The sequence below is a fragment of the Mesitornis unicolor genome, unplaced genomic scaffold, assembly GCF_000695765.1.
Source record: "Mesitornis unicolor isolate BGI_N332 unplaced genomic scaffold, ASM69576v1 scaffold3759, whole genome shotgun sequence".
In the NCBI taxonomy this organism is placed as follows: Eukaryota; Metazoa; Chordata; class Aves; order Mesitornithiformes; family Mesitornithidae; genus Mesitornis; species Mesitornis unicolor.
The window spans coordinates 182-16,508 of record NW_010205161.1 but is presented as its reverse complement, the minus strand read 5'-3'; the positions used below and the strand labels follow the sequence as shown (position 1 = coordinate 16,508).

General features: G+C 46.7%; 1 protein-coding gene across 1 annotated transcript in view; it reads right to left on the bottom strand.

Moving 5' to 3' along the window:
* The window catches only part of CRISPLD2 (cysteine-rich secretory protein LCCL domain containing 2), a 22,733-nt gene extending 18,301 nt beyond the window's left edge, over positions 1-4,432 (bottom strand). The window contains exon 1 of the mRNA XM_010191291.1: positions 4,190-4,432. Within this exon, the coding sequence (XP_010189593.1) occupies positions 4,190-4,432 (243 nt within the window). The remainder of the gene's footprint in view (positions 1-4,189) is intronic.
* Positions 4,433-16,327: the final 11,895 nt, after the last annotated feature.

The following is a 16,327-nucleotide window of genomic DNA, read 5'->3' as shown; positions in this document are numbered from 1 at the left end:
AGCGGTCCTGTAACGCATCTCCAGCCCATTCACGTGCCAGCACGACTTTATGTCCTCTTTGAACAACTACCATCACAACCCACTGGTTTTTCAGTGCTGTTTACTCCAGGAGAAAAGCAACTCCTGATCTCAAGTATATCAAAGCGCCCACCAGAGCCCTTCTGGAGGACTGGAGGGGGCGTTTAGGCTCTCAAACATTTAAAAACCATCAAGTTCTCTTTCTCAGTAAGTACATGAACACAGTCTAGGCTGTTATAACTGTGATGGGGAGTGACTGCGTGTCCCTGGCTAAGACGACAGAAAAAAGCAGCGTCTCCTGGAACTTGGTGTGTCCACGTTATCTTCATGAGGCAAACATGAGCTCAGCCAATGGAGTGAACAGCCCAGACCTCCAGGAACAGCTTATCATTAAGCGTGCTCAGCAACCCAAATTCCAACAGCGTCCCAGAGCTGCTCTGAGCTCATCAGCTTGGCTTTGAACCAACCGATGGCCGTGCAAATCCACATCAGTTTGCAAAACCCCGTGTGGACGCAGCTCTGACAGGGGGAATGAAGCCATTTTCCATCACAGCCCTCCAGCTCCTTGAAGGTGCATGGGATCTGACCCACCAGAAGCACCTTTCCAAACCTCTGTTCAAGCAGATGGTTGCAATTGTGCCCAGAGACACAGCTCTTTGTGGTCTCCCACTCTCTGCACTGGGCCATGACCACCACAACCCACATTGCCATCCAACACAAGCCACAGAAACTCTAAGATATTACACGCTGCAATGCTTCAGACTTTCTAGCAGAGTGTTATTCCCTGTTCCAATCTCCTAATTTAATGCAGACACATTATGAGCAACAGGTCATTAAATAGAAATCAATATGAACGTATGCGTTACATCTTCCTTTGATGCCTACGGATAAAATAAATTAACTAGGACAAAAGATGCTCAAGAGGCAATTGGGAATGAGCCACATCTTTGCATGGCTTTGTGCCTGATGAGTAAAGAAGCTCATTGCTGCGAGCGTCAGATTACAAAGCCATCCCATTTAAATTAGAGCAGTTATTTGCCTCTTGCTTCTCAGACGTGAATGCGGTCAGGAGGCTGGGATTGTTTCAGAGCAATAAACATATCAAAAAAAATACATTTCAGACTTTTCCCAGCTATGTTTGCAAGATTTTTTTTAATGCCAATATTCAAAGCGGTATCTAGGAAGACTACTGAGGCCACAGAGGTGGTGTAGGTCTGTGCTCGGTTTCCTTCTCAAGCAGAGATTGAGGAGCCTTCAGGTACGTGCAATTCCACACAATTGAGCACACGGACTTTCTTTTTTACTCCTGCAGATTTGTAATGGCCTTTCAAAGTACAGTATACACCATTCAGGTAAAATCCATGCATGGCATACATGCAATATGTCGCAATTTGTAGGTTCAGGTTTAGTAAGAACATACCCCACAAGGAGTCTACTTGACCTAACTGGTTTGTAAACCCAACCTTAGACACCTGAATTGCAGTCTTTGGGTTACTCTCATATTTTCTCTCCAGCTCAGGCTTTTCGTAATACTGGGAATTTACTTTTAAAAGTGACATGAGAGTCCAGGGCTGCCACGTCCTGGCAGAAGCTTTGCTAACCCACACAGAAATACTGCCCCATCCTGACACGGAAAGTCACCAAAAACAGCTCAGAGGAAGGATGGATACACTATACATTAAAAACCAACTATTTTCCTTCCAGCAATCTGTGCTGAGAGCAATTTTGTTTTAACCAGCTGACTTAGAGGCCTTCGCAAGAGGAGAGATTCCTGCCTTTCATCGCTGCTAAAAGCCATCTGACTAAGCCATCTTCAAAGGTCAAGAAGTCCTAGGAACTATTATGTCCTTTTCACTCTGGGTTCATTAACAAGGAGTTTGCTTCGGTCTTGGCACCCATTCACTCCTGTGACTGCTGTTGTGGAGTCCAAACACGTTGAGGAAGTGTCAAACAAAGCTGGTACAGGGTTAAGTTAATTCTGTATTTGACCAGCTTCATAAGGGAGATGTGCACTGCTCACTCCTGCTCTATAAATCATCTTCCATTTACACTGAATACTCTGTGCTAGCTTCTGATTTATTATACAAATCCAGCAGCAAAACTGTTTCTTTCTTCACTCCACTTTACCTTTATCCCATACGTGTATAAATCTTTTGATCTCCAGATAAGTCATGCGACTGACTGTGTTATTGCTTTCTTATTAACAGCCTCCCCTGACTAAAGTTCATCCCGGAGTAAATAAATACATCCCTTTCCGGGAATACATTAGCTCCCCTTGCCACTTTAGATCACTTCAATACGTCAGATATGGAGCTGGGAGAAAGGGCTTTCACAAGGCAACGTTTGGAGGTGGATGGGCAAGAACAAGTTCTACCCACTTATCCCCAGATTAGCACCGCACGTCCCCTGTGACGCTCCACACCGGCACGGAAGGCAAAGAGAAAAGTTTATCTACGGTACTAAAGACAGACCATCCTCTTAAACGAGTCCAAATGAGAAATGTCCTATGGAGGACAAAGGATTAAAGTGAAATTCACGTTCAGTATATACACAGCATTTCCAAGTAATATTGGGTAAACACAAATACATGAAAGACTGATTATAGCCTTTCCAAGTAGCACCATCTTATACTCAGCTTCTTTCTTCGCGGCATACAAGGCCCTTTCATTTACCCTCAATCGCCCATAAAAACCACTAGAAAAGCACACTGAGCAAAGGCAAACACAAAAGTGCAACCACACGGCAAGCGCAAACAGCGGGCGGGCAGTGGACAGTCCGCAACGGCCGCCCTCTCTGATCCTCAAAGCCAACCACAACACACTTGGCTTTCTCATGCTTTGTGTTTACTTTCTGAATATCCATCCAGTCTCTACCTCTTCGCTGGCAGTACCTTGCAGCAGGATAACGTGAGAGCCTGCTGAGAAACAGCGATGCAACACAGCGGTTCTTAGAAAGGTGAGTGATTTCTGACAAAAATGGGATGAAAGACCAGCGGTGTGAATGCTCTTGGGGACCAACTGATGGAGAGTTGTCCTTCCTTACTGTCCTCTGCTCTCCCTGCTCTTTTCCTTTCCCCTACAGCCACAAAAGGCAGGATTTTCCATTTGCAGCACTCGTTTCGACACAGCTGGCAAAAAATTGTGTATTGCATTCAGCGTACTCTTTCTTTTACCCTTTTGATCACGGGCTTGACAAATCATTAATCATTTAATCTGTCAGCAGCAGCACACAGTTGAAGTCAGGCTGGTTTCGGTCATAACTATATTTGCACACTGGGAAGAGACACATACACACACACAAATTATCCGCCTACATCATTTTCTGGCCCCACAATATTTTGATGGCACATCAAAAATAGCTCTAAGTAGGGTCTCTGGCATCAGGTGAAGAAAAACTATTCATCCAAATGGTTGATGGTAAAGGCATATTTCATACTCCTGCTTTTAAGTTCAGCCTCTGAAGTGGGAGAACTCATTGACCAAACTTTTATTTCGGTTTCTTGAACTATGAGAAAAACCAATAGCGCTGTCCCATCCGTCCATGAACTCCTGGGGTTTTGCAGCTGATGCCAGGGACTGAACTTTGCAGAGGGAGCCACATTCCTCAAGCCTTGCTTCTCTATGGTGCATCGGGGATGCTTGGCTCACACCGATAATCTCTGGTGATCAGTGCGTGACAAAAGGGCAGATGCTGCCTCCAGTGCTGGGCGGTTGCTGATGGCAACCCAAAGATCACCAGAGGTTTCTGTGAGCAGACCGTGCCATCCCAAAACACCAGCCTGAAAGCTTTCGCAGGGAGAACGTGGGTTAAACGCCAGGGAAAATTTGATGCTTTTATGACATTAAGGTAATGGAAGAACCTGCTGAGGCAGGAATTGCCATCACTGGAGATGCATCCAGGGCCGGGCCAGACGCTGGTTTATGAATAATGGAACCAGTCCTGAAACTATGCAGCGGATGGATGCGATGACCCATTAGCAGCCCTTGCCAACCAAAACAGTCCAACCATCTAAAGCATCGCTCGCTCTGGAATGAAACCGCTCCAGGAAACCTCTTGAGAGAAACTCACTTCAGAGGAAAATTGCTACACCTCTTGCACCGTAAGGAAAATTAAAATAATTTCTCCTTTTTTTAAAGTAATAATAACATTAGGTATCAAGAGCTAGACTCACCATATATTCCATATTAGAGGCCGCTGGGTACACTTGACCTCTTAATTTATTGTGGAGCATCAGTATCTCCTGTCTGTCCGAGAATAAAATGGCTCTCTTGGATCTGGAGTGAGTTTCCCCATCCTGGTATTTACTCAAAATGCTCTCCAGGTGGCTCGAGTTGGGCAAGATAAAGCATTCGGCTGCCTGTGCCATGAGCAGTGCACATCCAAGAGGAAGGATCCAGGGCAGGGCAGGATTCATGCTGCCTCCTCTACAACCAGCGGACGTGGAGGTGAAGACGATGTCAGGTTTCCTGCAGCAACTCCTACGGCTCAGCAGGTCTGGATTTGGGGGAGAAACAGGCATTAGAGCAGTGCAGAGAAGCTCTCAGTTGTGTGTGAACCCTACTGAGGAAGGCACACAACCCAGATTTTTGCTTGCAAAAGAGCAATGCCTACAACATTATTCCAAGCAATTATCATTAGCAAAACCTGAACAACACCTCTTGTGATGGGAACTCACAGAATCACAGAATCGCTCGGTTGGAAAAGACCTCTGAGATCATCACGTCCAACCGTTCCTGTCTACCCCCTAAACCATATCCTTAAGTACCTCATCTACCCGCTCTTTAAACACATCCAGGGATGGTGACTCCACCACCTCCCTGGGCAGCCTGTTCCAGCTTCTGACGACCCTCTCAGGAAAGAACTTCCTCCTTAGCTCTAACCTGAACCTCCCTTGGCACAGCTTGGTGCCGTTTCCCCTTGTTCTATCCCCCATCACCTGGGAGAAGAGACCAGCACCCACCTCTCTCCAAGCTCCCTTGAGGCAGTTGTAGGTGGTGCTGAGGTCTCCCCTCAGCCTTCTCTTCTCCAGGCTAAACAAGCCCAGTTCCCTCAGCCGCTCCTCATCAGGCTTGTTCTCCAGAGCCCTCCCCATCCTTGTGGCTCTTCTCTGAACACGCTCCAGAATCTCAACATCCTTCTTCTAGTGAGGGGCCCAGAACTCAATTTATTACCCCAGGGAATGCCACTGCTGTGCTGGGAGTGGGCATTACCCAGGCATGACAGAAGATGCCTTCGCCACCAAGTGTGCAAGGGTGCAGTTGTCCCCCAGTGGTGCCCAGGAGCTCTGAAAAATCCCAGCCCCATCCCTCCACAGGCAGAAAGGGGAAACGTTTGAAGCTATTTGCCCAAAGAGCAGCTGTTAAAGTGGAGAACGGATATGAATAAAAGGGAAAGTAAAATCCCCAGCAAGCCGAGCCGAAATGCAGAGGTCAGACATCAGCAAGAGCTATTTCGGAGGCCCCGCTCTGGCAACAGACTCCAGCAGAGCGGCTGCCAGACTCGGTGAAAGCGGCTGTTGATGTGAAATGTCACCGTCACGTCGAGCAACCGAAATCCCTGCTGGCGAGTGACGCACCGGGGTGTTCTCGCTGACGCATCGCTTTACGGCGGGCGGGAGCGCAGCCAGCAATACGAATTATGGCGGATCAGGAGAGGAGCCGGAGCACCCGCCCTCCCCCGGCCAAATGAGGTGTTCCCAAGCATGCTTGGTAACCATCAGCACTGACGGCTCAGAGAGGTGGTCTCAATTCGGTCGTTGCTGGGTTTGAACAGCTTCATCTAATAATCCCCATCCCCTTGCTCCATGGTGCTTCCCCTCCACCTGCCATTTCCAGACTCTTCCTTTCCCCCTCGCCTTGACTTCTCCATCCGCGTTGTGCATCTCAATCAGTTTTATTTAGATCATGAGCTATTCAGGGAAGGAAATGTGCTTCTGCACAGCTCTGCAGCACCCAGGACTCTTTAGGTGGGATCTAAGAGCCACCGGAGCAGAATCAACCCATCGGGGCAAGAAGCATCCCTACAGGTGGTGCAAGCAAAGCACCTCTTCCCTTAGGGATAAATTTTGGAAGAAAAGTCCCCCAGCCTTGTCTTTAGCCCTAGGTGAGGATCTGGTTTTGACAGCCCTGTCATAAAAGACACGCTGAAAGCATGGAAATGAAGCCCAGATTAGCAGGAATTATTCGAGAAGTTTCAGCCCAGTGACACAGGGTCTGGACATGCTGAGACTGGACGAGTTGGAAACCATCCGAGGCAGGGAAGTGCCTCCCAGCTGGCAAAGCTATGCACAAGCATGAAGTCCCAAACCCCCATTCTCCAGACCCCGGACAACACCATCTGCTGACAGCAGCAAGCACAAGGTGGGGACCCCAAAAAACTCTTGAGGCTATTGAGAACCCCTGAAAGCTTGTTGGCTTTCTACACAAAATAGATAACTGTTCCCTTTTTGAGGCTTCTTCCTCGTGCTGTGCTAAGGCAGATGAAAACCAGCTGCCCTCTGTCTCTCTCCAGGCAGAGCATTAAGGCTTTGCCTCAGTAAAACAATGTAGGAATGCAATTTGCTCCATTTAGGTAACGGCGTCTCATTATTTCCTGCTCTGCAGAGCAAGGCGAACACTCACGCCTTGTCCCCGGCTCCAGGGACACCTCAAAGACAGGACGTTCAGCGGCGTGGGGACAAACATTGCTTTAACCTCATCCTCTTCTCAGCCCTATTTGTTGTTATTTACTTCCCCCCAAGCAGGAGCCCAACTTTCTAAGCAACAGAGGGGTAGAGCAAAACGAGCCACTGCTCTTGTAGACTGTCTGACCCAAATTCAGGGCACAATTCCCCTACTTTGAGGCACTTCCCTAAGGCTTTAAAAATAGATGCTCTGCCCCAGCCAGTGACAAAGTGGCCATTTAGCAGAAGCCGTGCTGGCTGCAGCCTGCCCTGTAGGTCGAGCAGAGAGGAACAGACAGCTCACATACGCGGCACTCGTACCCCTCCACTTGGCCGCCTGCCCTCCGCTAAATAGGAGCCCGTATCCACCACCCATTTAAGGCGAACACTGAACTTACAGAAAGGGCAGCTCGGAAAAAAGAAAAAAAAATATTTAAAAAAAAATCAGCTGTAACATCTGAAAGCCCAGAGGAGCTGCCCCACTCACGGCTACGCAACCAAGCCAACGCGTCTGGTTTAGTTCCCCAGCCAAAAGCTTGCAACAGATGGGACATTATTCCTCGGGATGTTCCCTGCGTCCCATTTGCAAGTGAGGGAATACCAGCACCTCTCTAAAATTAGGTCACCTTGGCACTATCTTCCTTTTCACTTGGGATGTGCAGGCTCCTGCCTCTGCTTTGGCTGGAGGTGGGGAGCACTGAGCATCCAAAGGAAGGATGAAGTGATCAGAGAGGGCTGCTCCCTGGGCAGATTAACTGAAAGCAGCAGCTGGATGCTCACATTTCAGCAAGCTCTCAACGATTTCAGATGTCCATCCCCTTGCCTCTCTCAGTATCCTCATGGCAAGGGGAATTAAACACTCGGACATGTGTTAAAGCTGAGTCCCTGGGGCAATGGCCCTGGGCTGCATCAGCAGCTCCTCATGGGGGAAGATCGAAATAATCTCGCTTTTGAGTTGGGATTTGACATTATTTGGAGAAAATTATCAGCTGACAGTCAGCTGAGGAAGTGCCTGCTGTTGTTTCCAGAGGTTCAAGAGGAACATTCAGCACAGCTTCCCTTGAAACCCATCAGGCCCTTGATACTGGTGCCAGGTAAACATCTGGGAGCGATCAGAAACCGAGTCCTTAATGTGCTGTAACTGGGGACAAAAGGGACGCCTTCTTCCGGGGTCTGAGGAAGTTAAAAAGCAGCACCGGACTTTGGAAAAGATTATTTTCAGAAAGCTATTTCCCCAGCTAATGGATGGCATCTGCATTTCACAGAGGATGGCTGCTGGACTGCGCTATGTCCTCACTTCACCTTGCTCCTCACAGCTACTACTGATCTCTGACTGCCTCACTGATAAAGTACACGAGTTGTCTCTACTCCTTGGTTATGGATCACATCTGCAGCCAAAACATCCCAGGACCTGCGGAGTTATAGCTGGAACAAGCTGAGAGGGCAGGAAAATGCGAGTTAGCAGGGGATACCGGCAAAGCATCTCAAACAGCAAAGCAGAGCAGGGTCAGCCTAGGATCAGCTTTTAACCTGTGCAAAGAAACCCCAAAATAAAGCCACAACATACTTAATGCATTAAACCCCAGGTCACTTATCTAACCCAGATGCACATTTCAAGCTTTGAAGAATGGTGTTGGCTTCAAAAGAGAAGTGCATTCAGCATCTCGAGGGCCAGGGGCCAGAACATCTGCATCTCCCATTACAATCCAGTCCCACAGAACTGGAATGGGTGAGTTTCTACGCAAAACCACACGGAAAACCCAGTGGTAACAGACACAACATGTGGCGACACTGTGAAATTCCTTTCGGATGGGACTTCAGAGCAGAGCTGCACAAACACAGGCGCCCTGGAGCAGCCTGGATGTGCCCACGGGCAGGCAGCCATTCCAGACTGCCACAGCATCCCTCAGATATTCACTATTTCTGACAAAATCCACTCCTGTACATGCAAACTCCTCCCATTCATTCAAGGTTAATGTTTCTTAATCTTGCATTAGCCTCCACAAAGCACACATAAGGGAAGCTCAGGCAGCATCATCCTATTTTATATCTTGCAGGCAGCTTTTTGGAGAAGTTACTAAAATTGTGCCTACCTAAACATAGAGAGACATCTCTTGCATGCATCCCCATCCCCCCAAACCACATTTCAGAAGCAGGGACCAAAGCTGACACTTACCTCACCGACTACTTCCCAAGTCCCCAGGAAATTGTAGCTCCTCCAAGGCTGCTTGTGGACAATAAATTACAGATCTGAGATATTTCAACTAGGAGGAGGTGGGGAGAAAAGGGTGAAATGAGCCTCAGGAGGTGCGAGGAATGCAAGGTCTCAGCTCAGCAGCTCGTACCAAGTGCAGTCTCACAGAGCTCCCCAGTGGTATTTATGCTCTCCAGGCAAAGAGGACAACCCTGGATGATCCTGGTTGCCAACGGGCCTGTAGAAATAATGAAAAGGAGGAGGGGAGGAAAAAAAAAAAGGGGGGGCTTAAAAAAAAAGGCACCACGAAAAGGAGGCAGAGGGCTGTCACTTGGGATCTCAGCAGTTTGAAGATAGTCATTGGGGCTCAGCAAATTCGGACCATCCTCCCAAAGTCTGTAACTCAACACCCGGGGAGGAGGAGGAGGTGGAGAAGGAGGAGGAGGAGGAGGAGTGCAGTCGATGAGGATATAAAAGGCTTTGCTTTGCTTTCCCCTGCACTCAGAGCTCGCAGCCCGGCGGGTTCCCGGGGGTGCGGGAGCATCCTCCCCGTCGCCAAACGGGGACCGCGACGCCTCGGTGAGGGGCTCCGGTGAGGAGGGAGGGGAAATTCAAGAAAGGGGATTTTCTGTGAGGGAATGAAGCCAGCGTCTCCTCTTGGCTGCCAAGAGAGCCATTTCCCTACGGGAACATCCCACAACGGGACACGCTGCTCCGGGGCTGACACAGCTGCATTGGACCGCATGGCAGAGCAGGGTCCCTACGGCAAAGCAGGGTCCCCAGGTCTGGCAGCGGGGCTGAGAGGGGGTCTACCCTCTGGAAAACCCCACAGCAGGCCCCTTTTTATCCCAGAGCTGTGCATTTGCTGGGAAGCAGGAGATTTATCACCCCTGCGGTTGTTCCCAAAGCCCTCCCAAGCCCTGACGTTCCCCACGGCTCAGCCCTGCCGCTCCGGCAGGACAGCAGGAGTTACAGGGAATAAGGAAAATAAAAAGTTAGTGAGTTGTCTGGGCAAGGCTCACCTCTTCCACTGCGCCGCTGATGCACGGAGATCTGTGCCTGCAGCTGCAATTCTCGATGCACTGTTGAAACGCGGTTTTATTCACCGTGAAAGGAAATGATTGAGCAAAAGACACACTGAAAGTTCCTGTTTTTATAAGTAAACAAACAGGAAAAAAAAAATAAATCATCAGTATCATCAGTAACAACGTGAGTCCATCAAAGCACGTCCGCTGCAGCAGCCACAGGATGCTGCGGTGCTGAGCTGGTCCAGCATCACCACCCTTGAGAGGTCCTTGGGGTCCCCATGAAACAGCACCACAGGGTGGGCACATCTGCCCCAGCCCAGGGTGTCCCCCTGCAGAGGGGACACCAGCGATGGCCCAGAACAGAGGCAGGGGAGCACCCATCTCCCAGTTTTCCACATCCGAGTGAAGACGCTATGATTTTCCCAGATTCACCATCTAGTCCTCTCTTCCAAGCTCTTGTGGAAACAAAAAACTCCTTAAATCCTTCTAAACAGTCAATATTTATTTCTTTGAGCAAAACTCCAACCAGTTTTATTTACTGTTTACAAGAAGCAAGTTTACAAGATCCTCTGTCCCTGGTTTGAGGTTTGTTCGAACCCAGCAGTGCTCAAAAAGCAGAATGACATTTATCAAACTTGCTCAGCAGCACAAAGCAGCAAATGTTGGCAGCAACGCCACTGAGCAAACACAACAAAGCCAGCTCCGAGATGTAGCTGCTGATTTAATCTCCTACACCACTTTTCTTGAGAATTTTTCAAGAAGGAGCAGATTCTCATCACTTGGGCAGCATCTTCAGCACCGTTTCTGGTCTGCATCTTTTAAACTGAGCTGGGATGCGGAGGAGCCAGTCCTCACCAGTCCATCCCCATCCTGCAGCCTCATCCAGCCACGATGCCCTTTCTGGCTGCTCGTCCTCGCTGCCCACATTCTCCCAGCTGTATTTACCAAGAGTTTCTATTTACCTCAAAACAAACTGCATATGTGAACCGACAGCACATGGTCCATCATTTGGACCTGGCACTTGGACAGCTGAGAGGGATTCAGGGCAATTTGAGCTCCCAAAAAGGCTCAGGTGCTGCCACCAACACAGGCAGCTCCAAGACCACACAGAACTGGGTTAACAGGAGGCTCTGCACTGCTTTGCTTTAAAAAAAAATCACTGTATCCTCCTTGGTTTTTTCTTGCTCTGGATCAATGAGTTCGCTGTATTTGCAGAAGGTTGATTTCATCAGCTGAAAGATGCTGCAGCCCCCAGTTTCCTGAGTTCCCCGAATAACGAGGGCCAACAGTGGTGAGCCCTGCGCGGGCTGCCACCCCGAAACCACACAGCTCCGCAGCCCTGACTCACGGCCCTCAGAAGGTGCTGCTCACTCCAAGTACCGGGAAGCTGAATTAACTCATTCTAAATCTCACGTCCTCACTGCCAAATGATTCCCAGATCGCAGAGAAATCCAGTGTTTTGTAATCTCCGCGAATGTTCCTATGGGAAATGAATCCCTGTAGGGTGGTCAGGGCTGCCTGACTTCTCCATCAACCCTGTTGCTTTACAAAGATGGGATATTTTATATTTATTCTTTAATAGGCAGCAGTACTGTACAGGTCACAGTGCACAGTTGTGCTTAGGGATGAGCACAGCCCGAAACGAGACCTTTTCTGCACCTCATTTTGTCTCGAGTCAGCAGTTTCAGGTCATACATTCAACCAAAGCCAAAACAATCAGAAGTTACTTTTAATCATTCAGCGTTATTACCCCCTTGATTATAACGTCTCCATTTCACGTGTGGTAAAAGCCACATAAAGCAGGCTGCGTATGTAAGTATATATTAGGAGAGAAGGCTTTTAATGGAATAGCCAATGAATTGGAAGAAAGAGAGATTTCAGGATGCCCTCCTAATTGAACAGGCAGACAGCATGTCTTCATTTTCAACTGAATTCCCCTTGATTTCCTACTCAAGCAGTGGCTCAGCAGTAACAGCCCCGAATGTGAGCAGGGGCAGAGGGAAGGACAGGGCAAGAGGCTCAAAGCTTACCCTGTTACCAGTAAGATTTACTCCCATATAGAACTTAATATTTGGCATTGTGAACCCCTATTTATTCTTTCTCGCCTCTTTCCTGTTCTGGGGCAGCCTGGACTGCGACCACCTGGGTTCAGCTGTGGCTTCTTCTCCTCCTTCTCATAATAAAGAGCATTTCCCCAATTGTTTGATATGCAAGGAAAAAAAACTCCTCACGAAAGTTCCCAAAGCCTCTGCTGTTCTGTCAAGTGACCAGCTAAAAAATTAAGCCAGTAAGACAAGGAAATAAGCAAACAAGCAGCGGATTCAGAAATTAACTGCTGAATTTTGGGGGGCACTGCTGACCACTCTAAGCACAAATGAGTCGTGAACTGAAAACTATAAAGCCCTACACCGTGTTATTGCAGCTCAACACATTTCCTGGTTACACCTGCAGTGAGAGATGCTGAAACACTTTGTTTTAATAATAAAGTAAGCGGTACAGATGTGCAATGTGAAACAGCTCAGAAACCTTGAGCCAACACACTCATCTGGGGAGACTTCACCCCGAAACACACAAGGTGAATCGCAGTCACAATATCCGTAGCTATTACGTCTGCTTAGTTGCTAATATAAATTCCTTCCAAAATCTTTTGGGTCATTAGAAACAGCCTGGAATAGACCTCCCAGTTGCATGAATCCCTGAAGAATTTGGGAACATCCACTGCATCTCAGAGAAACACTCTTCATTCCTGTTCCAAACAAGATTTAGGAGTACAATGATGAAGATAAACCCTCACCAACAGCTGCCCGAAGCCCTGGCAACGATTTTGGGAGCTGCTTTGGAGCTGTAGCATCAGGGATGTGGCACGGGCCACCACTGCCCTCTGCTGCAGCACGGCCCAGGACCGACGTTGTCTCAGGGGATACCATGGAAAACAGTGGTTTCTTAATTAAAAAAACTCAGCCGTTTGGATTCGCACACCCTAAGCTTCCAGTTTTGAAAACTTCAGGTCTCGATGTGCATTTCTTTAAAAAGCATTTGTTAAAACCTGGTTTAAACACCAGCAACCAACCACCGGATTCGTGTGCGCTGGAGGGAGGTTGGCTCGGGTGTTGGTGCAGGTTTTTTGCTCTTTTACATAATCACTCGCAGACAAAGCACCAACCAAAAGGCTGCAAAGCCCTCGTTTTGCAACAACAGGAGGAGTTTAATACAGCAAATAAAACTTGTGGTTGTGTGTTCACATCAGACTGTTGCCTCATACCTTTTACCCTTTTTCCTTTGAGTAATGCACTGCAGAAGACAGATTTTAGCAACAAGTGCATTCGTAATATCCTCAGTGAAAAAGCAAGAATTAATACCATCCGAACGACTTCCAACTCATACTGAGACGATTTCAACACTCGCGTTTTAAGCTGGCAATGACTCATTGCCATTTCTTTAAAATAATTAATAACACTTGTAACCTGTTCACGTCAAGTGAATCACAGTTGAATACACAGGCTTGGAGTGAACTGCACTTGTGCAGAAGGAGCTCCTCTCTTATCAGCTTCAACAGCAAACATGGTGTTCTTAGGGCCGAGCCTGTATTAGGTAAAACTAATTAGGCTATTGAACTGTAATGTACCTAGTGTAATATTAACCCATCACGTATGCAGCAGCTCTAAGCACACCTCAGGAGAAGCACAAACACAGCTAAATGAACCACCACTAGAATCTCATTAATTGTACACCAGTTCTTAACGTACATCTTATTACGCCTGCATTTTTCATATACCTGCATTACAAACCCATCCCACAACCGTTTGTCTTTAAAGAGTAAAAGCTTTTTGGAAGAAAACCCCTCTCTGTTAAGTATCCCGTTAGTGCAAGATTAGATCAACAACAAGGGGTGCAATTTGTGTCTACTAAACATACCCAACGCCTGACCCACAAACATGAACTTGTAGTTTGTGAGTACCATGGGTCAGAAGTCGCCAGCTGACCCTCTCGTCCAGTCAAAGCCAGAGTTAACTGCAAGGAGCCGATATCAAGTAATGTATTAATTTATCTGGAATATTCTGGTAAACCTACATTATCAGAAACGTACCTTTTCACAGCCCGCTGGAGACACACGTAAATACTCCACACAGCCACAAGAGGGGGAAGAAAATAAGTTAGTTAAGAAGAATTTCAAGAGTACAGAAAGCTGCTTTGCCGGGGTACAGACACAGGACGTGAATAATAACCAGTGCAGAGCAGCAATTTCAAAATCCGGTTTCTTTCCTATTTGGAACAACCCTCACTCCCCAGATTTCTAATTCAAAGCAGAACCAGTGTCTCACCACCACTGGCCCTGGGGTAATTCCCATCATGGGCAGCCCCGTGTTGGGAAACCCTCAGTAGCCCCAGCCCAGGGCTCCGTGCCCAGCTGAGGCTTTGCCCAGAACTGGCCAAAATCAAAACAAGCTTTGGACAGAAAATTGCTTCAGAGTTGGTGAAATGCCACCAAAATCAAGGACAGTGTCTCGGTGACAATTTTCAGACCAGAAAATACCAATAAAATTTGCTGATCAACAACAACAACAACAAAAACAACTGATGAAATACCATAAAATCTTCTCAGCATCAGGATTGCAGTAGTGAGATGAAGGTAACACTGCCTAAAAACTCAAGAAAGAGAAGATCTTCCCCTCTTGTGTAAATGAGCAATGCACAGGAGGGAAGGCCAATGTCACCGGGTATGTGCTGAAACCCATTAAACAGCGTTTACAGGGCCGTTTCATTTTCAAAAGCCATCACTGCTTTGCATCCAAGGCCAGCACCCAACTTCTGGCTATTCCAAGTAAACTGAATTTAGCAGTTTAAAGACATGCCAAAGAAATGTACTGCAATGCAGTACCTGTAAAATGGATGCAGCTAATTTTATTTCCACGTTATTATTATTAATAATAACAACTTTATTTGTTCTAAATGTCACCTTAAAAACATGACCAGTATTTGTCACGGTACATGCAGTTTAACCTTGCATTGATGATCTGTGTTAAAATCAGCTCTGTTCCACTGGCAACAACTGTTAATACTTCCACAACGCACTGAGCACCTAACACCACTAGCAGCAAATTAAGGCTTAAACAACGTATAGATTTTTCCATAATTTTCAGCAGCAGGGAGCTGACCAAGGAAATATTTGTACTCAATTTCTCCCTGAAAATGTCAACTAAGAGGAGACTATTTTAGCCCAAGGCAAAAAAAACCCCATCTACCTCCAAAAGAGCCGTGCAGGGGTTTTGCACAGGACGCAGAGGGATTCGATCCCCTCCTCTGGCCATGGGGTGCTGAGCCCTGGGACTGCTGTTTTAGGAAAAACAAAAGCGACACAAACACCTTAAACCAACTTTGTGACTTTTATTGATGGGCGACAACTTTATACTTCTAGATATCACTAAACTGTGTACAATTAGGAACTCAACATTATAGGAGAGCAGACAGCAAAATTAAACAAAGCGGACTGAAAGAAAGAATCAACCTTAATTATTTTGCCCATTGTTTTTAATTTCATGTACACAGAAGCGTAAATGCAGTTTGAAATTTCTTAATAGCAATAAAGTTACGATCACCCATCTATATAGACTAACATCTTAACTCCAAATACTTGATCTGCAATGTGTACTTAAGCAGTTTCTCGTCGCACAATTATTAAAATGTGTCTTCCTATCAGGAACCAGCAACTCTGCATCTTGTACGTTTGTACGTGTTTTGAAGCACACAGGACCATTTCCATCTCATACACATCGGCTCATAATTTTACCACTTATCAAAAAAACTATCGGGGAAGCAGAGAGCGCTTTTCATTATTGTTTTTTAATTTTTTTTTAATTTTTTTTTTTTTTTTACTTAAGTAAAGATAAAACATTTTCACAGAAATCTACAAGTTCTGTTGCTGGTGCAGGGTTTTCTTCTACTACGCAATTAGAAAGTGGGAATCAAATGCAAATCCCCTTTTATTATCTTAGGATTCAGCATTAATTCAGATTAATTCCTTTATTATCTTTTTTTGTATTTTTTTTTGTTTTGGTGATTCACGAGACTGAATCTTTCAAGCAAGTGACTTCATTCTGCAAAGTCAAAAGCCAACACAAACTATGTTGTGCACAAACCCAAGGTAGTTTCCTTTATCACTCTATCCCATAGCTGCAAGGGAAAAAAAAAAGAAAAAGAAAGGAAAAAACAAAAAAAAACCAAAATAAAAGAAAAATGATTCACTCAAAAGAGCATTTACAGGAGAAAATAAAAGAGTTAGTGATAGTTGGCATTCTACAAAGCAGGTATCTTGCACACACAGCGTAAGAGGGGGGGTTTCACAGCAGGTCGACCCGGCGGTAGTACAGGAGGTAGGCTGTGCGTTCGGCAGACGGCTTCACCACCTGGTACTGATTGATCACCTTG